The sequence below is a fragment of the Salmo trutta genome, chromosome 12 (genome assembly GCF_901001165.1).
Source record: "Salmo trutta chromosome 12, fSalTru1.1, whole genome shotgun sequence".
NCBI lineage: Eukaryota > Metazoa > Chordata > Actinopteri > Salmoniformes > Salmonidae > Salmo > Salmo trutta.
Genome location: NC_042968.1, coordinates 30,703,001 through 30,727,188, shown reverse-complemented (window position 1 = coordinate 30,727,188; position 24,188 = coordinate 30,703,001). Strand labels below are relative to the sequence as shown.

The 24,188-nt window shown below is 43.3% G+C and overlaps 1 protein-coding gene across 4 annotated transcripts in view; it reads right to left on the bottom strand.

The window, feature by feature from the left end:
• The window catches only part of LOC115203335 (protein unc-13 homolog C), a 201,369-nt gene that overhangs the window by 105,704 nt on the left and 71,477 nt on the right, over nt 1–24,188 (bottom strand). For all 4 annotated transcript variants that reach the window (XM_029767944.1, XM_029767947.1, XM_029767945.1 and 1 more), the window contains 2 exons: nt 17,181–17,270; nt 14,027–14,155 (listed from right to left, as the gene is read on the bottom strand). In XM_029767944.1, the coding sequence (XP_029623804.1) occupies nt 14,027–14,155; nt 17,181–17,270 (219 nt within the window). The remainder of the gene's footprint in view (nt 1–14,026; nt 14,156–17,180; nt 17,271–24,188) is intronic.

The following is a 24,188-nucleotide window of genomic DNA, read 5'->3' as shown; positions in this document are numbered from 1 at the left end:
CTGTAGACCAGTCCTGGTACAGTATATTAGTTGATAGTTGTCTGTAGACCAGTCCTGGTACAGTATATGATCTGATAGTTGTCTGTAGACCAGTCCTGGTACAGTATTTGATCTGATAGTTGTCTGTAGACCTGTCCTGGTACAGTATATGATCTGATAGTTGTCTGTAGACCAGTCCTGGTACAGTATATGATCTGATAGTTGTCTGTAGACCAGTCCTGGTACAGTATATGATCTGATAGTTGTCTGTAGACCAGTCCTGGTACAGTATATTAGTTGATAGTTGTCTGTAGTGATCTGATAGTTGTCTGTAGACCAGTCCTGGTACAGTATATTAGTTGTTAGTTGTCTGTAGACCAGTCCTGGTACAGTATATGATCTGATAGTTGTCTGTAGACCAGTCCTGGTACAGTTATGATCTGATAGTTGTCTGTAGACCAGTCCTGGTACAGTATATGATCTGATAGTTGTCTGTAGACCAGTCCTGGTACAGTATATGATCTGATAGTTGTCTGTAGACCAGTCCTGGTACCGTATATGATTGATAGTTGTCTGTAGACCATCCTGGTACAGTATTAGTTGATAGTTGTCTGTAGACCAGTCCTGGTACCAGTAATTAGATTGATAGTTGTCTGTAGACCAGTCCTGGTACAGTATATGATCTGATAGTTGTCTGTAGACCATCCTGGTACAGTATATGATCTGATAGTTGTCTGTAGACCAGTCCTGGTACAGTATATGATTGATAGTTGTCTGTAGACCAGTCCTGGTACAGTATATGATCTGATAGTTGTCTGTAGACCAGTCCTGGTACAGTATATTAGTTGTTAGTTGTCTGTAGACCAGTCCTGGTACAGTATATGATCTGATAGTTGTCTGTAGACCAGTCCTGGTACAGTATAATAGTTGATAGTTGTCTGTAGACCAGTCCTGGTACAGTATATGATCTGATAGTTGTCTGTAGACCAGTCCTGGTACAGTATATGATCTGATAGTTGTCTGTAGACCAGTCCTGGTACAGTATATGATCTGATAGTTGTCTGTAGACCAGTCCTGGTACAGTATATGATCTGATAGTTGTCTGTAGACCAGTCTGGTACAGTATATTAGTTGATAGTTGTCTGTAGACCAGTCCTGGTACAGTATATTAGTTGATAGTTGTCTGTAGACCAGTCCTGGTACAGTATATGATCTGATAGTTGTCTGTAGACCAGTCCTGGTACAGTATATGATCTGATAGTTGTCTGTAGACCAGTCCTGGTACAGTATATGATCTGATAGTTGTCTGTGACCAGTCCTGGTACAGTATATTAGTTGTTAGTTGTCTGTAGACCAGTCCTGGTACAGTATATGATCTGATAGTTGTCTGTAGACCAGTCCTGGTACAGTATATTAGTTGTTAGTTGTCTGTAGACCAGTCCTGGTACAGTATATGATCTGATAGTTGTCTGTAGACCAGTCCTGGTACAGTATATGATCTGATAGTTGTCTGTAGACCAGTCCTGGTACAGTATATGATCTGATAGTTGTCTGTAGACCAGTCCTGGTACAGTATATTAGTTGATAGTTGTCTGTAGACCAGTCCTGGTACAGTATATTAGTTGATAGTTGTCTGTAGACCAGTCCTGGTACAGTATATGATCTGGTAGTTGTCTGTAGACCAGTCCTGGTACAGTATATGATCTGATAGTTGTCTGTAGACCAGTCCTGGTACAGTATATTAGTTGATAGTTGTCTGTAGACCAGTCCTGGTACAGTATATGATCTGATAGTTGTCTGTAGACCAGTCCTGGTACAGTATATGATCTGATAGTTGTCTGTAGACCAGTCCTGGTACAGTATATGATCTGATAGTTGTCTGTAGACCAGTCCTGGTACAGTATATTAGTTGTTAGTTGTCTGTAGACCAGTCCTGGTACAGTATATGATCTGATAGTTGTCTGTAGACCAGTCCTGGTACAGTATATTAGTTGATAGTTGTCTGTAGACCAGTCCTGGTACAGTATATGATCTGATAGTTGTCTGTAGACCAGTCCTGGTACAGTATATGATCTGATAGTTGTCTGTAGACCAGTCCTGGTACAGTATATGATCTGATAGTTGTCTGTAGACCAGTCCTGGTACAGTATGATCTGATAGTTGTCTGTAGACCAGTCCTGGTACAGTATATGATCTGATAGTTGTCTGTAGACCAGTCCTGGTACAGTATATTAGTTGATAGTTGTCTGTAGACCAGTCCTGGTACAGTATATGAGTCTGATAGTTGTCTGTAGACCAGTCCTGGTACAGTATATGATCTGATAGTTGTCTGTAGACCAGTCCTGGTACAGTATATGATCTGATAGTTGTCTGTAGACCAGTCCTGGTACAGTATATGATCTGATAGTTGTCTGTAGACCAGTCCTGGTACAGTATATTAGTTGTTAGTTGTCTGTAGACCAGTCCTGGTACAGTATATTAGTTGATAGTTGTCTGTAGACCAGTCCTGGTACAGTATATGATCTGATAGTTGTCTGTAGACCAGTCCTGGTACAGTATATGATCTGATAGTTGTCTGTAGACCAGTCCTGGTACAGTATATGATCTGATAGTTGTCTGTAGACCAGTCCTGGTACAGTATATGATCTGATAGTTGTCTGTAGACCAGTCCTGGTACAGTATATGATCTGATAGTTGTCTGTAGACCAGTCCTGGTACAGTATATGTTTTGATAGTTGTCTGTATACCGGTCCTGGTACAGTATATGATCTGATAGTTGTCTGTAGACCAGTCCTGGTACAGTATATGATCTGATAGTTGTCTGTAGACCAGTCCTGGTACAGTATATTAGTTGATAGTTGTCTGTAGACCAGTCCTGGTACAGTATATTAGTTGATAGTTGTCTGTAGACCAGTCCTGGTACAGTATATGATCTGATAGTTGTCTGTAGACCAGTCCTGGTACAGTATTTGATCTGATAGTTGTCTGTAGACCAGTCCTGGTACAGTATATGATCTGATAGTTGTCTGTAGACCAGTCCTGGTACAGTATATGATCTGATAGTTGTCTGTAGACCAGTCCTGGTACAGTATATGATCTGATAGTTGTCTGTAGACCAGTCCTGGTACAGTGTATGATCTGATAGTTGTCTGTAGACCAGTCCTGGTACAGTATATATTCTGATAGTTGTCTGTAGACCAGTCCTGGTACAGTATATTAGTTGATAGTTGTCTGTAGACCAGTCCTGGTACAGTATATTAGTTGATAGTTGTCTGTAGACCAGTCCTGGTACAGTATATGATCTGATAGTTGTCTGTAGACCAGTCCTGGTACAGTATATGATCTGATAGTTGTCTGTAGACCAGTCCTGGTACAGTATATGATCTGATAGTTGTCTGTAGACCAGTCCTGGTACAGTATATGATCTGATAGTTGTCTGTAGACCAGTCCTGGTACAGTATATTAGTTGTTAGTTGTCTGTAGACCAGTCCTGGTATAGTGATGGACTAGTGATTGTTCTAGTACAGGAAGGAGTACAGCAGGAGAGTTGTAGCTCCCTATAACAGTACTGCTGTAGTATTGGAGCTGATAAATGTTTCTCTGTAGATGGGAGATACGGTTAGAATCAGACTCAACTGTCTGGACATTCTGTTCACACCAACACGCTTCCTCTCTTATCTTAATGACTTTACAGATAGATAACCCACTGCTCACAGTGTGTGTTTGTATTGCACGCGCAAGCACAAACACACCCGTGCGTACAACTCTGGGCAACATGAAATGTAGTTTTGATTAATAGAATATGGTGTGTTAAAATGAAGCCTGTCCCTGGCAGCTCTGAAATAATATGGCTTCAATTATTCAACAACCTGCAGTGTAGTGTGTGTGTGTGTGTGTGTGTGTGTGTGTGTGTGTGTGTGTGTAGGTGTGGTTGCTTGCTTGTATGTATTCTAGACGTAGCTCATTCTAATATTTCTGCTACTGTACATTATATTTTAGTTACACTTTTTATACACACCGCATATTTATATACTGGATTCTTGACATAGCTTGTGTGCGTGTTTGTGTATGTCTGTGTGTGTTTCTTCTGTGTGTATTTTGTGTGTGTGTGTGTAATGACTAGGAGGAGAGCTCGATTAAAACCGGTTAAGCGTAAACTCCCCGATTTTGGGGACTTTCGTTATTAGTTGATTGTTTTATCAAGGTAGTGTGCTAATAAATCAGCCTCTGTTAAGCCAATTTAGGACAGTTTTGGCTGATAGCCATGCTTCCCAGCATAAATTGAGTTTGCCTTACTAGACTCTGGGGTATCGAATTAGACTCGGGCCTCTCGAGTGGTGCAGCGGTCTAAGGCACTGCATCTCAGTGCTAGAGGCATCACTACAGACCTTGGCTTGATCCCGGGCTGTATCACAACTGGCCCAGCGTCATCCGGGTTAGGGGAGGGTTTGGCTGGGGTATGCTGTCATTGTTAAATAAGAGTTTGTTCTTAACTGACTTGCCTGGTTAAATGGGAAGTCCTGCTTATACTTTTATTCGCTGCTCGGACTGACAGTCAATTTCTGGCGGAAGGACACGTCATATGCCGCATAGCGTTGGAAAGCTAAGAACCTTAAGATGGCGCCGAAGAGGATGGCTGATGCCCGTAACCAATTGTGCTATTTGTAATTTTTTTTGCGTTGTTTTTAACTTATTTTTTTACTTATTTTGTACATAATGTTGCTGCTACCATCTCTTATGATCAAAAATAACTTCTGGACATCAGAACTGGGAATACTCACCACGAACTGGAAGAAGCTTTTTCCTTTAACGAGGCCTTTAACGAGTCTGACGAGAAAGATATCCTGCTCTCCTGGGAACAGGCCCAGATCTCCGTCATTTGCGTGAAGAAAAGACAAAGGAAAAGAGGACGCAGATCGGGCTGCCTTTTGAGAATCTGTGGGCGAGTAAGTAAACTCCCACTGCCATCAATTCTACTTGCTAACATGCAATCATTGGATAATAAAATTGATGATCTACGATTGCGATTATTCTACCAACGGCACATTAAAAACTGTAATATCTTATGTTTCCCCCGAGTCATGGCTGAACGACGACACGGATAATATAGAGCTGGAGGGATTTTCAATGGACCGGCAGAACAGAGAAGCTACGTCTGGTAAGATGAGGGGTGGGGGTGTGTGTATTATTGTCAATAACAGCTGGTGCGCGATGTCTAATATTAAAGAAGTCTCGAGGTATTGGTCACCTGAGGTAGAGTACCTTATGATAAGCTGTAGACCACACTATCTACCTAGAGAGATCTCATCTGTATCATTCATAGCCATCTATTTACCACCACAGACCGATGCTGGCACTAAGACCGCACTCAACCAACTCTATAAGGCCATAAGCAAAGAAGAAAATGCTCACCCAGAGCGGCGCTCCTAGTGGCCGGGGACTTTAATGCAGGCAAACTTAAATCAATTTTACCACATTTTTTTTACCAGCATGTCACATGTGCAACCAGAGGAAAAAAACTCTACACCACCTTTACTCCACACACAGAGAAGCATACAAAGCTCTCGCCCGCCCTCCATTTGGCAAATCTGACCATACTTTTATCCCCCTGATTCCTTCTTACAAGCAAAAACTAATGCAGGAAGTACCAGTGACTCTCTCAATACAGAAGTGGTCAGATGACGCGGACGCTACGCTACAGGACTGTTTTGCTAAGCACAGACTGGAATATTTTCTGGGATTCATCCAATGGCATTGAGGTGTATACCACCTCAGTCATCGGCTTCATCAATAAGTGCATCAAAGACGTCGTCCCCACAGTGACCATACATACGTATCCCAACCAAAAGGAACACCTATGTGAGAATACTGTTCATTGACTACAGCTCAGCGTTCAGCAACATAGTGCCCTCAAAGCTCATCACTAAGCTAAGGACCCTGGGATTAAACATCTCCCTCTGCAACTGGATCCTGAACTTCCTGACAGGCCGCCCCCAGGTGGCGAGGGTAGGCAACAACACGTCTGCCACGCTGATCCTCAACACTGGGGCCCCTCAGGGGTGTGTACTTAGTCTCCTCCTGTACTCCCTGTTCACCCACGACTGCGTGGCCAAACACGACTCCAACACCATCATTATGTTTGCTGATGAAACAACAGTGGTAGGCCTGATCACCGACAACTATGAGACATCCTATAGGGAGGAGGTCAGAGAACTGGCAGTGTGGTGCCTGGACAACAACCTCTCCTTCAATGTGAGCAAGACAACGGAGCTGATCGTGGACTACTGGAAAAGGTGGGCCGAACAAGACTCCATTAACATCAACAGGGCTGTAGTGGAGCGGGTCGAGAGTTTAAAGTTCCTTGGTATCCACATCACCAACGATCTATCATGGTCCAAACACACCAAGACAGTCGTGAAGAGGGCACGACAAAACCTTTTCCCCCTCAGGAGACTGAAAAGATTTGGCATGGGTCACCAGATCCTCAATAAGTTCTACAGCTGCACCATCGAGAGCATCCTGACCGGTTGCATCACCTCCTGGTATGGCAACTGCTCGGCATCTGACCATAAGGCGCTACAGAGGGTAGTGGGTACGGCCCAGTACATCAATGGGGTCAAGCTTCCTGCAATCCAGAACTTATATAATAGGCGGTGTCAGAGGAAAGCCCAAAAAATTGTCAGAGACTCCAGTTACCCAAGTCATAGACAGTTCTCTGCTACCGCACGGCAAGCAGTACCGGAGCGCCAAGTCATTGACCAAAAGGCTCCTTAACAGCTTCTACCCCCAAGCCATAAGACTGCTGAACAACTAATCAAATGGCCACTCGCTGTTTATTATCTATGAAATGTCACTTCACCCCCACCTACATGTACAAGTTACCTTGACTACCCTGTACCCCTGCACACTGACTCGGTACCGGAGCCCCTGTATATAGCCTCGTTATTGTTATGTTATTGTGTTACTTAAAAACATTTTTTTACTTTAGTTTATTTGGTAAATATTTTCTTAACTCTTCTTGAACTGCAAAGTTGGTTAAGGGCTTGTAAGTAAGCATTTCACGGTAAGGTCTAAACTTGTTGTATTCGGCGCATGTGACAAATAAAGTTTGATTTGATTTGATCCTTCTGCCTCGATAGCAACTAGTTCTACGACAAACAATAATGGTTTTATATTGAATTTAACAAAATACTTGAACATTATTTGTAAGATGTGAAATAAAAGCACTTTCTGTTCATCACAGACAGACATTTTGTGTAGGAGATAGAAGCTGAGATCTTAATGAGTTGGTAGAGTCGCTAGTCAACTCTGAGTTTCAGGAGGGGAGGGAGAGATGAAGGAAATTCAAACAATATTTTAGGCACTATTCACATATGTGTAATTAATAGGAACATAGTCATATTTGTATCATATTTTGTACTATGTATTTGAGCTCTCAGCATTAACTCTTCTTTACCAGAAAGGTGAGATTTAAAAAAAATCTTTCTTGCACTTTACTAGTTATTTTTATGGCCCCCTCATGAAAAATAATTAAATCTGGGCCTTTGCCAGGCAGCCATCCGAGAGACCAGCAATTGTCATTGAACAGGTCAATGGACATACAAAGCCAGGTCTATCTAAAACACAAGAGCTTTAGAGCATGTTCATACGTTTCATCAATTTGGAAAGCAACTTTAAAGGCGTTTCAAGGAGGGATTTTACTGACAATACTAATAAGATGAGGCTGTTTCCTATCACGCTAATTACAGGATGTCATTGGGTAACAACACATCTACAGTAGATTCTCAGAAAGCACTCCAGTCCCTGACAGACTGGAAACACCTATGGTAGTCGTTGACATGAACTAAATATAGGGATGAAAGGATGTGTCAAACTCAACTACTTGATGGCTGCAGTGTCTGCTAGTTGACATTGCTCCCCTGGACAGTTGATCAATCAACTGACAACTTAAAGGACAGAAGGAATGAAAGATAATAAGAAATGCAGCCTTCCAATATTTGAATTTAATTCCCCTGGTCTGAAGCTGACTGTTAACCAAGGGGTCTTTGTGTGTCATCCCTGCTGCAGTGTGTGTGTGTGTGTGTGTGTGTGTGTGTGTGTGTGTGTGTGTGTGCAGAGGGGCTGCAGTGGTCTGTCTTACTGTAGAGATATGAATAATGAAACAGAACACTATGCAAAATGAAACAGGATCCTCTATGCAAAGTATTCCCAGTGTGTGTGTGTGTGTGTGTGTGTGTGTGTGTGTGTGTGTGTGTGTGTGTGTGTGTGTGTGTGTGTGGTCCAGCAAGCACATGGGTGTTTGTGTACTATATACTGTTGTGTGAAGGGCATTGATGAAGGTTGTGTATTACCGATGCATCTCCCTACTCATCTATATTCATAATGTCAAGCAACAACACATTGTTAGAGGTGGTAAAGTAGCAGGTATATTGTACATCCATCATAAAGCTGAGGGTTAACCTACCGCCCTCTCCACTGAGAAGAATATCTGCTTTTAGCCATACAGGCTTTTCTTGGTCTGGGGGACAAACCAACCACCAGGCAGAGGCCAACATAAAATAGTTAATCCACCCTAAACTTCTCTTAAAATATCTGCCTTTGATCATACTTGTCACGACTTCCACCGAAGTCGGCTCCTCTCCTTGTTCCGGCGGCGTTCGGCGGTCGACGTCACCGGCTTTCTAGCCATCGCCACTCCATTTTTTGATGTATCCATTTGTTTTGTCTTGTTCCCTGCACACCTGGTTTTCATTCCCCAATCAATCTACATGTATTTATTCCTCTGTTCCCCATCATGTCTTTGTGTAAGATTGTTTGTGTGATATGTGTTTTTGTACGCACTAGGCTTGCATGCGTTTTCTCTCGTGTTATTTCACGAAGCCTGTTTGTATACATTTGATGGTTGTGACTGTTTTTGCGCTTTTTACACTTTGCCTTGTTGGTTGGAGGTTTTTTGGACGCAGCTGTGTCCGTCTGTATATTCTCTCCTGCCGAAATAAAGTGTGCACCTGTTCACAATTCTCTGCTCTCCTGCACCTGACTTCAGCACAAGTACGCACACGCCTGACAATACTGCCTTCCTTGGTCTGGGGGACAAACTAACCAGAGGCCAACATGTATACTCAATGGTGTAATCCATTCATTTAAGTTCACATTTAAATGAACAGGTCTCTCTGGTAGAATAGATTTCAACTCACTGAGGATCACCTCATTGGGTCCCGTGTAGCTCAATTGGTAGAGTATGGTTCTTGCAACACCAGGGTTGTGGGTTCAACTCTCATGGCAAGCTAATATGAAAATGTATGCACTCAATACTGTAAGTCATTCTGGATAAGAGTGGCTGCTAAATGACTAATAAATAAAGGTTAGATATACATACATACAGCAGCAGTGTATTAAAGCTGAGGTCTGTCTTTCATCATACTGCCTTCTTTGGGTTGGGGTCAAACACCAATAGAGGCCAACATGTCAATGAAATAGTTCATCTAAACTTCTCTTAAAAGATCTACCTCTGATCATACTGCCTTCTTTGAGATGGAGGATTAACCACCAGCAGAGGTCAACTTGTATGCATAGTGAATGTAAACATGGTTTATTGTATCTATCTATTTTATGATTATGCATAGTGAATGTAAACATGGTTTATTGTATCTATCTATTTTATGATTATGCATAGTGAATGTAAACATGGTTTATTCTATCTATTTTATGATTATGCATAGTGAATGTAAACATGGTTTATTGTATCTATCTATTTTATGATTATGCATAGTGAATGTAAACATGGTTTATTGTATCTATCTATTTTATGATGATTGTGTTTAGCACCAGCAGTACATCCTTGAAGAAAAGCTGAATAAACCAACTAAGTGATATTGGCAAAAGCAGTGTCTGGGTCTTTCTTTTCTTCAAGGACCCTCATTGAATTATTCCCAAGCACCTGCAACAAGCCGACTCAAAGTGCTTTTCCTATTTTCAATCAGGAAGCATTGGGTTTCGTGGTTCTGTAACCTTTCTCTTCAATGGAAAGATAGTGTAAAAATACTGAAAAGATACATATTGTCTTTCTTTGGGCTGTGGGACTAGCACAGACCAAAATGTATATTCCTAACAAGTGTTATTTAATATATCACTTAAATTAAGGCATATCTATTAAAGTGGACAGGGACAAGGACCAGTACACCCTTGACAAAAGCACTGAGTCGAAACAGTTTCTATTCGTGATACCTGGCTCTGTAAACTCAATCAATGAATTAACAATTGAGCTTGAAATCAATGTTTCTCTTCTCTGTGTGCTCTCTTTCCTTTGTGAAGGATTATGGGTCTACATACATTGTTTGACATTGAAGCCCCTCACAAACATCTGATCCCTCTACTTTGACTAATTTGATATTTGGGGACTTAGGGTAACCAAATCACCAGCACTATAGTAGCATGCTAATCATACTCTCTATACTCACAAGAATGCCTTCCTCAAGGGAGGATCTCAAATCACATCCTTTCTCCCCTGTAGTGCACTACTTTGACCATAGCCGTATAGGGCTGCCTGCCACACTATGGTGCACTGCACAGGGCATATGAGGGTGTGATTTTGTTTCACCAGTGTGTAACCAACGGGGAATATCAGTACTGATTCCAGGAGAACTAGCAGTACTGTACCAACCATGATCAGTATTCCAAACTGGGATGACCGTTTACCAGTAACAAACCAGTTCAAATGGCACCCCATATACTCATATAGTGCAATACTAAAAGAGGTACTAGTACTAAAAGTAGTGCACTACATAAGGAATAGGGTGCCATTTGGGACACACATCAACTCTCTCAGACGCTGTATCACTCATCTGGATGGCAATCACAGGCCAACAGTTTGTTTACACATCTGGACAAACAGACAGAGAATCAACACAGTAGGAAACAGTTCAAACACCTAAAGGAGACAATAACAGACATGGGGGCTGACATCCCTAATATCCAATAAACAAAAACAAACAATTTGTTGACTGGCTCACCGGAGCGAGATGGGCTTATTTTTTTTCGGATTTTACCCCTTTTTTTGTTCTTGTCTCATTGCTGCAACTCCCCAATGGGCTCGGGAGAGGTGAAGGTCGAGTCATGCGTCCATCCAAAACATGACCCACCAATCCACGATAAGCTAAGTAAAGCCCCCCCCCCGGCCAAGCCTTCCCCTAACCCAGACTACACTGGGCCAATTGTGCACCTCCCAATGGGACACCCGGTCATGGCTGGTTGTCACACAGCCTGGGATCGAACCCGGGTCTGTAGTGACACCTCAAGCACTGCAATGCAGTGCCTAAGACCACTGCACCACTCGGGAGGCCTGCTAGATGGGATTCTAAGCAGAAACCCTCTGACTAGATCACTGATTATATCTAAGTGAAAATGATCTGTATAAATTAAATTAAACTGGAGCCAAGAGGAATTTTAACCAGTAACCCCTTGATTTGGCCTTAGCACATCCGATCAGCTACACATGTGATAAGACTGTCAGTGTGTGTGTGTGGTATGACTATACATGAGACTCATGGTGTGTTGTAACATGCAGGCAGACAGAGAATCACATCCGTGCTAATGTGATGTCCTCACAGTGCTGAACATACACTTCAGTTCAACGGTTAATAAACCCTAATAATACACAATACACAGCCCAGCCTGTACTGCTATCAATTGGCCATAATGTATGTGTATATGTGTGTGTGTGTGTGTGAGTAAGTGAGTGAGTGAGTGATTGAGTGAGTGAGTGAGTGAGTGAGTGAGTGAGTGAGTGTGAGAGAGAGATAGAGAGCAGAAAAAATGCATGCAGGTCATTTTAGAGAGCTGTGTGTGTGTGTGAGTGAGTGAGTGAGTGAGTGTGTGTGTGTGTGTAGTCATGTCTGCCTACAGTGTATCTACAGAGACATGCAGTACCGGGTATCTCTCCTCCTTCCTCCACAGTGACTGAATTCCAATGGAGAGAATTTGGACCTAAATGACTCTCTTTCTTCACCTGCTCTGTTTCCTTCCTTCACTGCTCTCTTTTTAAATCCCTCCGTCTCTGCCAGGCTTTACGGGAATGCTTAAGCTCTCCCTCCTTCCTCTCCCTGATCCCTCCATGCCTTCTCTCCCTCCCTTCCCCACTCCCTCCTTCCCTTTGTCTCTTTCTCCCTTCTCCACTCCCTCCCTCCCCATGTTCTCCACTCCCTCCCTCCCTCCCAAAGTGCTTTGTAGCGTTACATAATCAGCCTCTGGTTGGACGGTGGTATTTCCAGTGAGAGTACGAGGGCAGGCAAGACAACACAATGGACGTCTTTCATGGGAAATATCCACAGTGGCACAAAGGCAGGCTGTAATTCTATGATACAGTCATCCACCACCCTGAGGTTAGCTCCAGGAGAGAACATGTGTGTGTGTTGATGTTGTGGTGACTAGTGTGTTGATGAAGAGTGTGTCCTGTCTGTAAGTGTGTGTGCATGTGTGTGTTGATAGAGTGTGTGTGTGTGCCTGTGTGTGTGTTGATGAGTAGGTGTCTGGTCTATAAGTGTGTGTGTGTTGATGGAGTAGGTGTCTGGTCTATAAGTGTGTGTGTGTGTGTGTGTGTTGATGGAGTATGTGACTTGTCTGTGAGTGCGTTAGACTGAGTTGTAATTAGTGGTTGTATCTATCTCTCTGCTGGGTAATTGCTAAAAACCCCTCAGGCTGTTTCTACAAAGGAAGATTATTATTCAACTTCTACAGTTATAAACTCCTTGTTATAGACCAGCAGGACATTACCTCACTGTTACAGAACTTGCCTTTTACAGAACAGATAGACATGACTGTTACAGACCTGTAGGACATTATCTCTCTGTTAGACAGAACACACTAACTCCTGTAGTGCACCTTAGGACTGACAGAGGGCCGATATAGGAAGGATATAAAATGAATATAGGACTGAGTGTACACAACATTAGGAATACCTGTTCCTTCGATGACATAGACTGACCAGGTGAATCCAGGTGAAAGCTATGATCCCTTATTGTTGTCATCTGTTAAATCCACTTCAATCAGTGTAGATGAAGGGGAGGAGACAGGTTAAAGAAGGATTTTTAAGCCTTGAGACAATTGAGACATGGATTGTGTATGTGTGCCATTCAGAGGGTGAATGGGCAAGACAAAAGATTTAAGTGCCTTTGAACCAGGCTGCATCACATCTGGCCGTGATTGGGAGTCCCATAGGGCAGCGCACAATTGGCCCAGTGTCGTCAGGGTTTGGCCGGGGTAGGCCATCATTGTAAATAAAATAAATAAAAAATACATTGAACGGTAGTAGGTGCCAGGCACACAGGTTTGTGTCAAGAACTGCAATGCTGCTGGGTTTTTCATGCTCAACAGTTTTCCCGTGTGTATCAAGAATGGTCCACCACCCATCCAGCCGACTTGACACAACTGTGGGAAGCATTGGAGTCAACATAGGCCAGCACCACTGTGGAACGCTTTCGACACCTTGTAGAGTCCATACCCCAACGAATTGAGGCTGTTCTGAGGGCAAAAGGGGGTGGTGCAACTCAATACTAAGAAGGTGTTCCTAATGCTTTGTACACTCAGCATATATAGGACTGATATAGGATTTTACATAGTACTGATATAGGATTTAACATAGTACTGATATATGATTTAACATAGGACTGATTAAGGATTTAATATAGGACTGATATAGGATTTAATATAGGTCTGATATAGGGTTTAATATAGGAGTGATAAAGGGTTTAATATAGGGGTGATATAGAAGTGATATAGGATTTAATATAGGATGGATATAGGATTTAATATAGGAGTGATAAAGAGTTTAATATAGGGGCGATATAGGGTTTAATATTGGACTGATACAGGATTTAATATAGGACTGATATAGGATTTAATATAGGAGCGATAAAGGGTTTAATATAGGGGTGATAAAGATTTAATAATAGACTGATGTAGGGTTTAATATAGGGTGATATAGGGTTTAAAATAGGGTGATATAGGGTTTAATATAGGGTGATATAGCGTGATATAGTGTCTGTTTTACCTGGTCTAGTAGCTGGTTGTAGAGTTCATGACAGTTGTCAAAGATGTATTTGTATGTTGAGTCCAGACAGGCTCTGACACAGTCCTTCACCACCATACTGGCTCTGGGAGGACTCTGTAGCTCCTGTACCTGTAATACAGATAGGAACAAAGTCAAAACACACACACACACACACACACACACCACACACACACACACACACACACACACACACACACACACACACACACACATTTTAAAGTTGTACTTTTAGAATGGTAAATAATAAGGAATAAATCTTTAAAAAATTGAAATAGACCTCTCTATCCGTGATTCTTTGAAACCTACTGTATACTGTCTGTGTGTTCAGGAGAACTCGTGTGTGTGTGTGTGTGTGTGTGTGTGTGTGTGTGTGTGATTCAGAGGGGTTGGGTTACACACTTTGGTTGAACACACTTCGGTTGAATGCATTCAGTTGTGCGATTGACTAGGTATCCCTTTCCCTTTCCCTTAATGTGCAGGGTGGCTGGAAGTGGGAGTGAAAGCGTCTGTAACATAAAGTGACAATTCTCATTCCTCCCCCCACGTCGTCTCCCCTTCAGCTGCCATCTTAGTTACGCCTGGCCGCTCCATTCTCTGTACATCCGCCCCACACCACAACACAGCCTTCCTGAGTGGGAGTGGGAGTCCACCGGTGTCTTTGTGTGTGTGTTTGCGTGCGTGTCAACTGTTTTTTTTTTATGTGTGTGTGTGTGTGTGTGTGTTTGTGCCTGTGTGTATGAAGCAGAGCACTGGGTTGTTTTAAAACCTAGATAAATCAGCGTGCACGCTGGGAACTGGGGGAGAAGATTACAGGGCGATGACTGCACTGGGAGAGAGGGTGGATAAAACACTTCACACACACACACACACACACACACACACACACACACACACACACACACACACACACACACACACACACACACACACACACACACACACACACACACACACACACGCATGCACACGTCACTTAGACAATCAACAGAGTGTGTAACATCAGGAATCGGTATGGATAATTGTCATCAGTATGGAGGAACATAAATCAGTAGCATATTTGCTGCTGCTCCCTGCTCAGATGGATCTACAGAAAGAATAGAATAATCAGTATTTCTGCTTAGTGTGTGAGGGTAAGTGTGTGTGTGTATACATATATATATACACGTGTGTGTGTGTATATATATACGTGATGTGTGATGTATATATACTGCTCAAAAAAATAAAACACTTAAACAACACATTGTAACTCCAAGTCAATCACACTTCTGTGAAATCAAACTGTCCACTTAGGAAGCAACACTGATTGACAATAAATTTCACATGCTGTTGTGCAAATGGACAAGTGGCTCAGGTAGTGGCTCAGGTAGTGCAGCTCATCCAGGATGACACATCAATGCGAGCTGTGGCAAGAAGGTTTGCTGTGTCTGTCAGCGTAGTGTCCAGAGCATGGAGGCGCTACCAGGATACAGGCCAGTACCTCAGGAGATGTGGAGGAGGCCGTAGGAGGGCAACAACCCAGCAGCAGGACCGCTACCTCCGCCTTTGTGCAAGGAGGAGCAGCAGGAGCGCTGCCAGAGCCCTGCAAAATGACCTCCAGCAGGCCACAAATGTGCATGTGTCTGCTCAAACGGTCAGAAACAGACTCCATGAGGGTGGTATGAGGGCCCGACGTCCACAGGTGGGGGTTGTGCTTACAGCCCAACACCGTGCAGGACGTTTGGCATTTGCCAGAGAACACCAAGATTGGCAAATTCACCACTGGCGCCCTGTGCTCTTCACAGATGAAAGCAGGTTCACACTGAGCACATGTGACAGACGTGACAGAGTCTGGAGACGCCGTGGAGAACGTTCTGCTGCCTGCAACATCCTCCAGCATGACCGGTTTGGCGGTGGGTCAGTCATTGTGTGGGGTGGCATTTCTTTGGGGGGCCGCACAGCCCTCCATGTGCTTGCCAGAGGTAGCCTGACTGCCATTAGGTACCGAGATGAGATCCTCAGACCCCTTGTGAGACCATATGCTGGTGCGGTTGGCCCTGGGTTCCTCCTAATGCAAGACATTGCTAGACCTCATGTGGCTGGAGTGTGTCAGCAGTTCCTGCAAGAGGAAGGCATTGATACTATGGACTGGCCCGCCCGTTCCCCAGACCTGAATCCAATTGAGCACATCTGGGACATCATGTCTCGCTCCATCCACCAACGCCACGTTGCACCACAGACTGTCCAGGAGTTGGCGGATGCTTTAGTCCAGGTCTGGGAGGAGATCCCTCAGGAAACCATCCGCCACCTCATCAGGAGCATGCCCAGGCGTTGTAGGGAGGTCATACAGGCACGTGGAGGCCACACACACTACTGAGCCTCATTTTGACTTGTTTTAAGGACATTACATCAAAGTTGGATCAGCCTGTAGTGTGGTTTTCCACTTTAATTTTGAGTGTGACTCCAAATCCAGACCTCCATGGGTTGATAAATTGGATTTCCATTGATTATTTTTGAGTGATTTTGTTGTCAGCACATTCAACTATGTAAAGAAAAAAGTATTTAATAAGATTATTTACAGAAAACGTTTGACCTGTGTCATTGCCAACAAAGGGTATATAACAAAGTATTGAGATAAACTTTTATTATTGACCAAATACTTATTTTCCACCATCATTTGCAAATAAATTCATTAAAAATCCTACAATGTGGTTTACTGGATTTTTTTTCTCATTTTGTCTGTCATAGTTGACGTGTACCTATGATGAAAATTACAGGCCTCTCATCTTTTTAAGTGGGAGAACTTGCACAATTGGTGGCTGACTAAATACTTTTTTCCCCCACTGTATATATATATATATATATATATATATATATATATATATATATATACATGTGTATGTGTGCGTGTGTTGTGTGGGAGGCCTGTTTATAACCAAAATCAGTATTGACTATCACTGTAAAGGCAAGCAGTAAATGTACCAATATCCTAATTAATTGATAGGCAATAAACTGGGAGTGTCTCACACACACACAGACACACACACACACACACACACACACACACACACACACACACACACACACACACACACACACCACACACACACACACACACACACACACACACACACACACACACAGAGTGTGTACATACCTTCATCCTGAAGAAGGTGATGCTGGTGAGAAGATCCACAGTAGACTTCAGATCCTGGAGACGCTCTGGGTTACCAGCTGGGAAATTATCCTGCAGGAGAAAGTAAGCGATTGGTTCTCTCTCTACTGCTCCCTCCTCATTGTCCATCTCTCTACAGTTAAGGCTCTATTCAATCTGCATCACTGAAGTTAAGTGTTACAGCATGATTGAAATTGGAAGGCAATGCTCTCGCGTTAACAGAGACTATATTCATGGTAAATGCTGCATATGTCGGCTCAATGGGAAATGACCTTCACATTTCTATAACGCAACCTGGAACGCTTCATCCATACAGACTGAATAGAGCTCTTCATTTGTAATGCGCTTTCCATCTAAAAACAATCCCAAAGTGCTACAGTGTGTGTATTAGGATAATGAAACGAGGGTCATAGACAACAAGAAATAGCTATAAAAATCTGTTATTAACTAACTAACACTAGCCGACAGATTCACAAAGGGAAACAGCAGCCAGTGGCAGTCTATTCCCCCCCTGGAAACATACAGTATTATAACTAGGTGGGGTCCGGCCCTCAAGGTGGGATCAGGTGCTGAAGGCCACTCGTCTCACAACGATGTATCCCACGCAGTCTCATAATTCATTCACACATTGATATTGATGATGGGACACATCTAGCCATCATCCCTAAATGAGTTTGATGTCTGGTCGTTTAGTGTTAAAGCCCCATGGCCCTGTGTGATGGAAACCTCCCATTCATGCTCAGAGCACCGTGACAGGAGAGCTTTCAACACACACGTGCACCCTGATAGGCTGAGAAAAGGTGCTTAGTGAACTATACATTACTGCCCCCCACCCTCCCTTCTCTTTACCACAGACTGGCACGCGCACACACACACACACACACACACACACACACACACACACACACACACACACACACACACACACACACACACACACACACACACACACACACACACACACACATACACACATACACACACCTCCCAAGTAACTTTGAGACCAAACCTAATGAACTCTAACCATTAGACCAATAACTGAGATTGTTACTCAGTGTTTGACAGAGTCTAAAAAGGGCCTGATATCTGTGTGCTCTGATCTGAGGAGGAACTGTTCTGATTTTTGCCTGCTCGGGGCTCATTAGGTTTTGCTGTACTGCCAGTGATGGTTTAGAGTAGGCTGGTGAGGAAATGTCAGTGGATTCTTTACTGAGTCCGTTACTTAAAGCCAACATGAACTGTAAATGAACAAAAGATGTACATCCCAAAAAGCACTCTATTCCCTATGTAGTGCACTACTTTTGACCAGGACCCATAAGGCTCTCATCAAAAGTAGTTTACTACATAGGGAATATGGTGCAATTTGGGAAGCACACAAACTCTCTGTCAATCACAGAAGTAACCCAGAATGATCATGGACTCAAAGACACTGTATGAAAGCATCAATTCCGCTCAGTCACTGATCATCGACAAAACTCATTCACTAAACCATCATTCAACTGTGTATTGTGTTTGCAGCTTTATTGTCCTTACTTAGAACAGCATCTTACATATCCACCCTAAACTAATATAAAATATCCATACTCTAAAAATACATCCCATATACAGTACCTCAACGTCTACCCTAAACAGACATCTTATATACCTCAACGTCTACCCTGAAACAACATCCTACCTAAACAGACATTCTATATCCCTCAGTATCTACCATAAACCATCACCATAGAAACCTAAACAGACATCCTATATCCCTCAGTATCTACCATAAACCATCACCATAGAAACCTAAACAGACATCCTATATCCCTCAGTATCTACCATAAACCATCACCATAGAGACCTAAACAGACATCCTATTTCCCTCAGTATCTACCATAAACCATCACCATAGAAACCTAAACAGACATCCTATATCCCTCAGTATCTACCATAAACCATCACCATAGAAACCTAAACAGACATCCTATATCCCTCAGTATCTACCATAAATCATCACCATATAAACCTAAACAGACATCCTATATCCCTCAGTATCTACCATAAACCATCACCATAGAAACCTAAACAGACATCCTATATCCCTCAGTATCTACCATAAACCATCACCATAGAAACCTAAACAGACATCCTATATCCCTCAGTATCTACCATAAATCATCACCATATAAACCTAAACAGACATCCTATATCCCTCAGTATCTACCATAAACCATCACCATAGAAACCTAAACAGACATCCTATATCCCTCAGTATCTACCATAAACCATCACCATAGAAACCTAAACAGACATCCTATATCCCTCAGTATCTACCATAAATCATCACTATATAAACCTAAACAGACATCCTATATCCCTCAGTATCTACCATAAACCATCACCATAGAAACCTAAACAGACATCCTATATCCCTCAGTATCTACCATAAACCATCACCATAGAAACCTAAACAGACATCCTATATCCCTCAGTATCTACCATAAATCATCACCATATAAACCTAAACAGACATCCTATATCCCTCAGTATCTACCATAAACCATCACCATAGAAACCTAAACAGACATCCTATATCCCTCAGTATCTACCATAAACCATCCCCATAGAAACCTAAACAGACATCCTATATCCCTCAGTATCTACCATAAACCATCACCATAGAAACCTAAACAGACATCCTATATCCCTCAGTATCTACCATAAACCATCATCATAGAAACCTAAACAGACATCCAATATCCCTCAGTATCTACCATAAATCATCACCATATAAACCTAAACAGACATCCTATATCCCTCAGTAGGTACCATAAACCATCACCATAGAAACCTAAACAGACATTCTATATCCCTCAGTATCTACCATAAATCATCACCATAGAAACCTAAACAGACATCCTACATCCCTCAGTATCTACCATAAATCATCACCATAGAAACCTAAACAGACATTCTATTTCCCTCAGTATCTACCATAAATCATCACCATAGAAACCTAAATGAACATTCCAGATCCCTCAGCCTCTACCATGTGTCAAGTTGGTATGAAGAGATTCGGGAGACAGACGCAGGAATGCGTAATAGGGTTTTTTATGGGGATGGTTGATGGAAGACCAAACAAACACTATACAAAAACACAGGGTTGAAACCCAACCAAAAGAGAGAGGAGTACCTCAAATAACTAACACACGCGCACAATGATTAACACACGGGACAAAACCCATAATCATCTGCGCAATCCACAATGGCACGAAAGCCAAAACACACAGCACAGGTACTCACACACACCAACGGACATAGTAACAATAATGGACAGCCCAATGGAAACCAAAGGGCACACTTATACAAGTACTAATCAGTAGGAATAGGGAACGTGTCCGTAATGAAAGTTCCGGAGGGATCTGTGACAGTACCCCCCCCCCGATGCACCAGCAGCGCAATGACTCCAGGCCTCGAGGAAGATCGCAGGAACGCAGTGCGGGTTGATCAGGACCCGATGCAGCTGCCAAAGTTGCGCCGTCGTCGGACCCCGAAGTTGCGGCAGCGTCGGACGGACCAGTAGCAGTGGCATCAGACGGACCGGTTGTGGCGTCGTCGGACCCCGAAGTTGTGGCGTCGTCGGACGGGCCAGTTGCAGCTGCCAAAGTTGCGGTATCGGCGGACGGACCAGTCGCAGCGTTGTCGGACGGGCCATTCCTACTGTCTCCCTTAATGGTCCATTATTCTGTCACGTTGGTATGAAGAGATTCGGGAGACAGATGCAGGAATGCGTAATAGTTTTTTTTATTGTACCCAAATTATGGCGTGCCATGTAAAGGCACAGGGGCGAAGACCAAATCAAAATCCTATATCCCTCAGTTCACCCTAAATATACATATGCCTGAACGTCTACCCTAAATAGACAACCTATATCCCTCAATGTCTACTTCAACATGTAACCTAAATAGACATCCTAAAAGTAGTGAATGGTAATGTATCACCATTACATTTATTTCATTCCAGCCATTCCAATGAGCCCCTCCTCCGATTTAAAGTGGCCACTGTCTGAAACAACACTCTGGATCCCTGAGCACCTGCTGTGAATCACTGACAGCAGAACCGACAGGGGACATCACAGAGGGACAAATCAGCTGTTACACTGTGTCGCTGCAAATTCTGACTCCCATGACGAATACATTTAAAAAGAGTGGGGGATACTCTCTCTGTCCATTCATCCCTCGGTTTTAGAGAAAAGCAAACTCAATCTGCTTCAGAATATCATTACGGAGAAATCCATACGCCGAGCGAGCGGAGAGACTGACTGGCCTGATCTGAATCTCATTACTGTACGAAGACAAGGGGTGTGTGTGTGTGTGTGTGTGTGTGTGTGTGTGTGTGTGTGTGTGTGTGTGTGTGTGTGTGTGTGTGTGTGTGTGTGTGTGTGTGTGTGTGTGTGTGTGTGTGTGTGTGTGTGTCTGTGAATTGATGTGGGAGCAGAAGGGGAGCGGCAGCAGTCAGAAACAATGTGACATTTCCTGACTGCTTTCAATCAGTGTGTGAATAACACGACACCAGCAATCTGAAAAGACAAGCACAGTGAAAAACCTGCCCCGCTCTCTGTCTTTACCTCTATAATCACACAGTGAAAAACCTGCCCCGCTCTCTGTCTTTACCTCTATAATCACGCAGTGAAAAACCTGCCCTGCTCTCTGTCTTTACCTCTATAATCACACAGTGAAAATCCTGCCCCGCTCTCTGTCTTTACCTCTATAATCACACAGTGAAAAACCTGCCCCGCTCTCTGTCTTTACCTCTATAATCACACAGTGAAAATCCTGCCCCGCTCTCTGTCTTTACCTCTATAATCACACAGTGAAAAACCTGCCCCGCTCTCTGTCTTTACCTCTATAATCACCCAGTGAAAAACCTGCCCCGCTCTCTGTCTTTACCTCTATAATCACACAGTGAAAAACCTGCCCTGCTCTCTGTCTTTACCTCTATAATCACACAGTGAAAAACCTGCCCCGCTCTCTGTCTTTACCTCTATAATTACACAGTGAAAAACCTGCCCCGCTCTCTGTCTTTACCTCTATAATCACACAGTGAAAAACCTGCCCCGCTCTCTGTCTTTACCTCTATAATCACACAGTGAAAAACCTGCCCCGCTCTCTGTCTTTACCTCTATAATCACACAGTTAAAAACCTGCCCCGCTCTCTGTCTTTACCTCTATAATCACCCAGTGAAAAACCTGCCCCGCTCTCTGTCTTTACCTCTATAATCACACAGTGAAAAACCTGCCCCGCTCTCTTTTTTTACCTCTATAATCACACAGTGAAAAACCTGCCCTGCTCTCTGTCTTTACCTCTATAATCACACAGTGAAAAACCTGCCCCGCTCTCTGTCTTTACCTCTATAATTACACAGTGAAAAACCTGCCCCGCTCTCTGTCTTTACCTCTATAATCACACAGTGAAAAACCTGCCCCGCTCTCTGTCTTTACCTCTATAATCACACAGTGAAAAACCTGCCCCGCTCTCTGTCTTTACCTCTATAATCACACAGTTAAAAACCTGCCCCGCTCTCTGTCTTTACCTCTATAATCACCCAGTGAAAAACCTGCCCCGCTCTCTGTCTTTACCTCTATAATCACACAGTGAAAAACCTGCCCCGCTCTCTTTTTTTACCTCTATAATCACACAGTGAAAAACCTGCCCCGCTCTCTGTCTTTACCTCTATAATCACATAGTGAAAAACCTGCCCCGCTCTCTGTCTTTACCTCTATAATCACACAGTGAAAAACCTGCCCCGCTCTCTGTCTTTACCTCTATAATCACACAGTGAAAAACCTGCCCCGCTCTCTGTCTTTACCTCTATAATCACGCAGTGAAAAACCTTCCCCGCTCTCTGTCTTTACCTCTATAATCACGCAGTGAAAAACCTGCCCCGCTCTCTGTCTTTACCTCTATAATCACACAGTGAAAAACCTGCCCCGCTCTCTGTCTTTACCTCTATAATTACACAGTGAAAAACCTGCCCCGCTCTCTGTCTTTACCTCTATAATCACGCAGTGAAAAACCTGCCCCGCTCTCTGTCTTTACCTCTATAATCACGCAGTGAAAAACCTGCCCCGCTCTCTGTCTTTACCTCTATAATCACACAGTGAAAAACCTGCCCCGCTCTCTGTCTTTACCTCTATAATCACGCAGTGAAAAACCTGCCCCGCTCTCTGTCTTTACCTCTATAATCACGCAGTGAAAAACCTGCCCCGCTCTCTGTCTTTACCTCTATAATCACGCAGTGAAAAACCTGCCCCGCTCTCTGTCTTTACCTCTATAATCACACAGTGAAAAACCTGCCCCGCTCTCTGTCTTTACCTCTATAATCACACAGTGAAAGACCTGCCCCGCTCTCTGTCTTTACCTCTATAATCACACAGTGAAAATCCTGCCCCGCTCTCTGTCTTTACCTCTATAATCACACAGTGAAAATCCTGCCCCGCTCTCTGTCTTTACCTCTATAATCACACAGTGAAAAACCTGCCCCGCTCTCTGTCTTTACCTCTATAATCACACAGTGAAAAACCTGCCCCGCTCTCTGTCTTTACCTCTATAATCACACAGTGAAAAACCTGCCCCGCTCTCTGTCTTTACCTCTATAATCACCCAGTGAAAAACCTGCCCCGCTCTCTGTCTTTACCTCTATAATCACGCAGTGAAAAACCTGCCCCGCTCTCTGTCTTTACCTCTATAATCACACAGTGAAAAACCTGCCCCGCTCTCTGTCTTTACCTCTATAATCACACAGTGAAATCCTGCCCCGCTCTCTGTCTTTACCTCTATAATCACACAGTGAAAAACCTGCCCCGCTCTCTGTCTTTACCTCTATAATCACACAGTGAAAAACCTGCCCCGCTCTCTGTCTTTACCTCTATAATCACACAGTGAAAAACCTGCCCCGCTCTCTGTCTTTACCTCTATAATCACACAGTGAAAATCCTGCCCCGCTCTCTG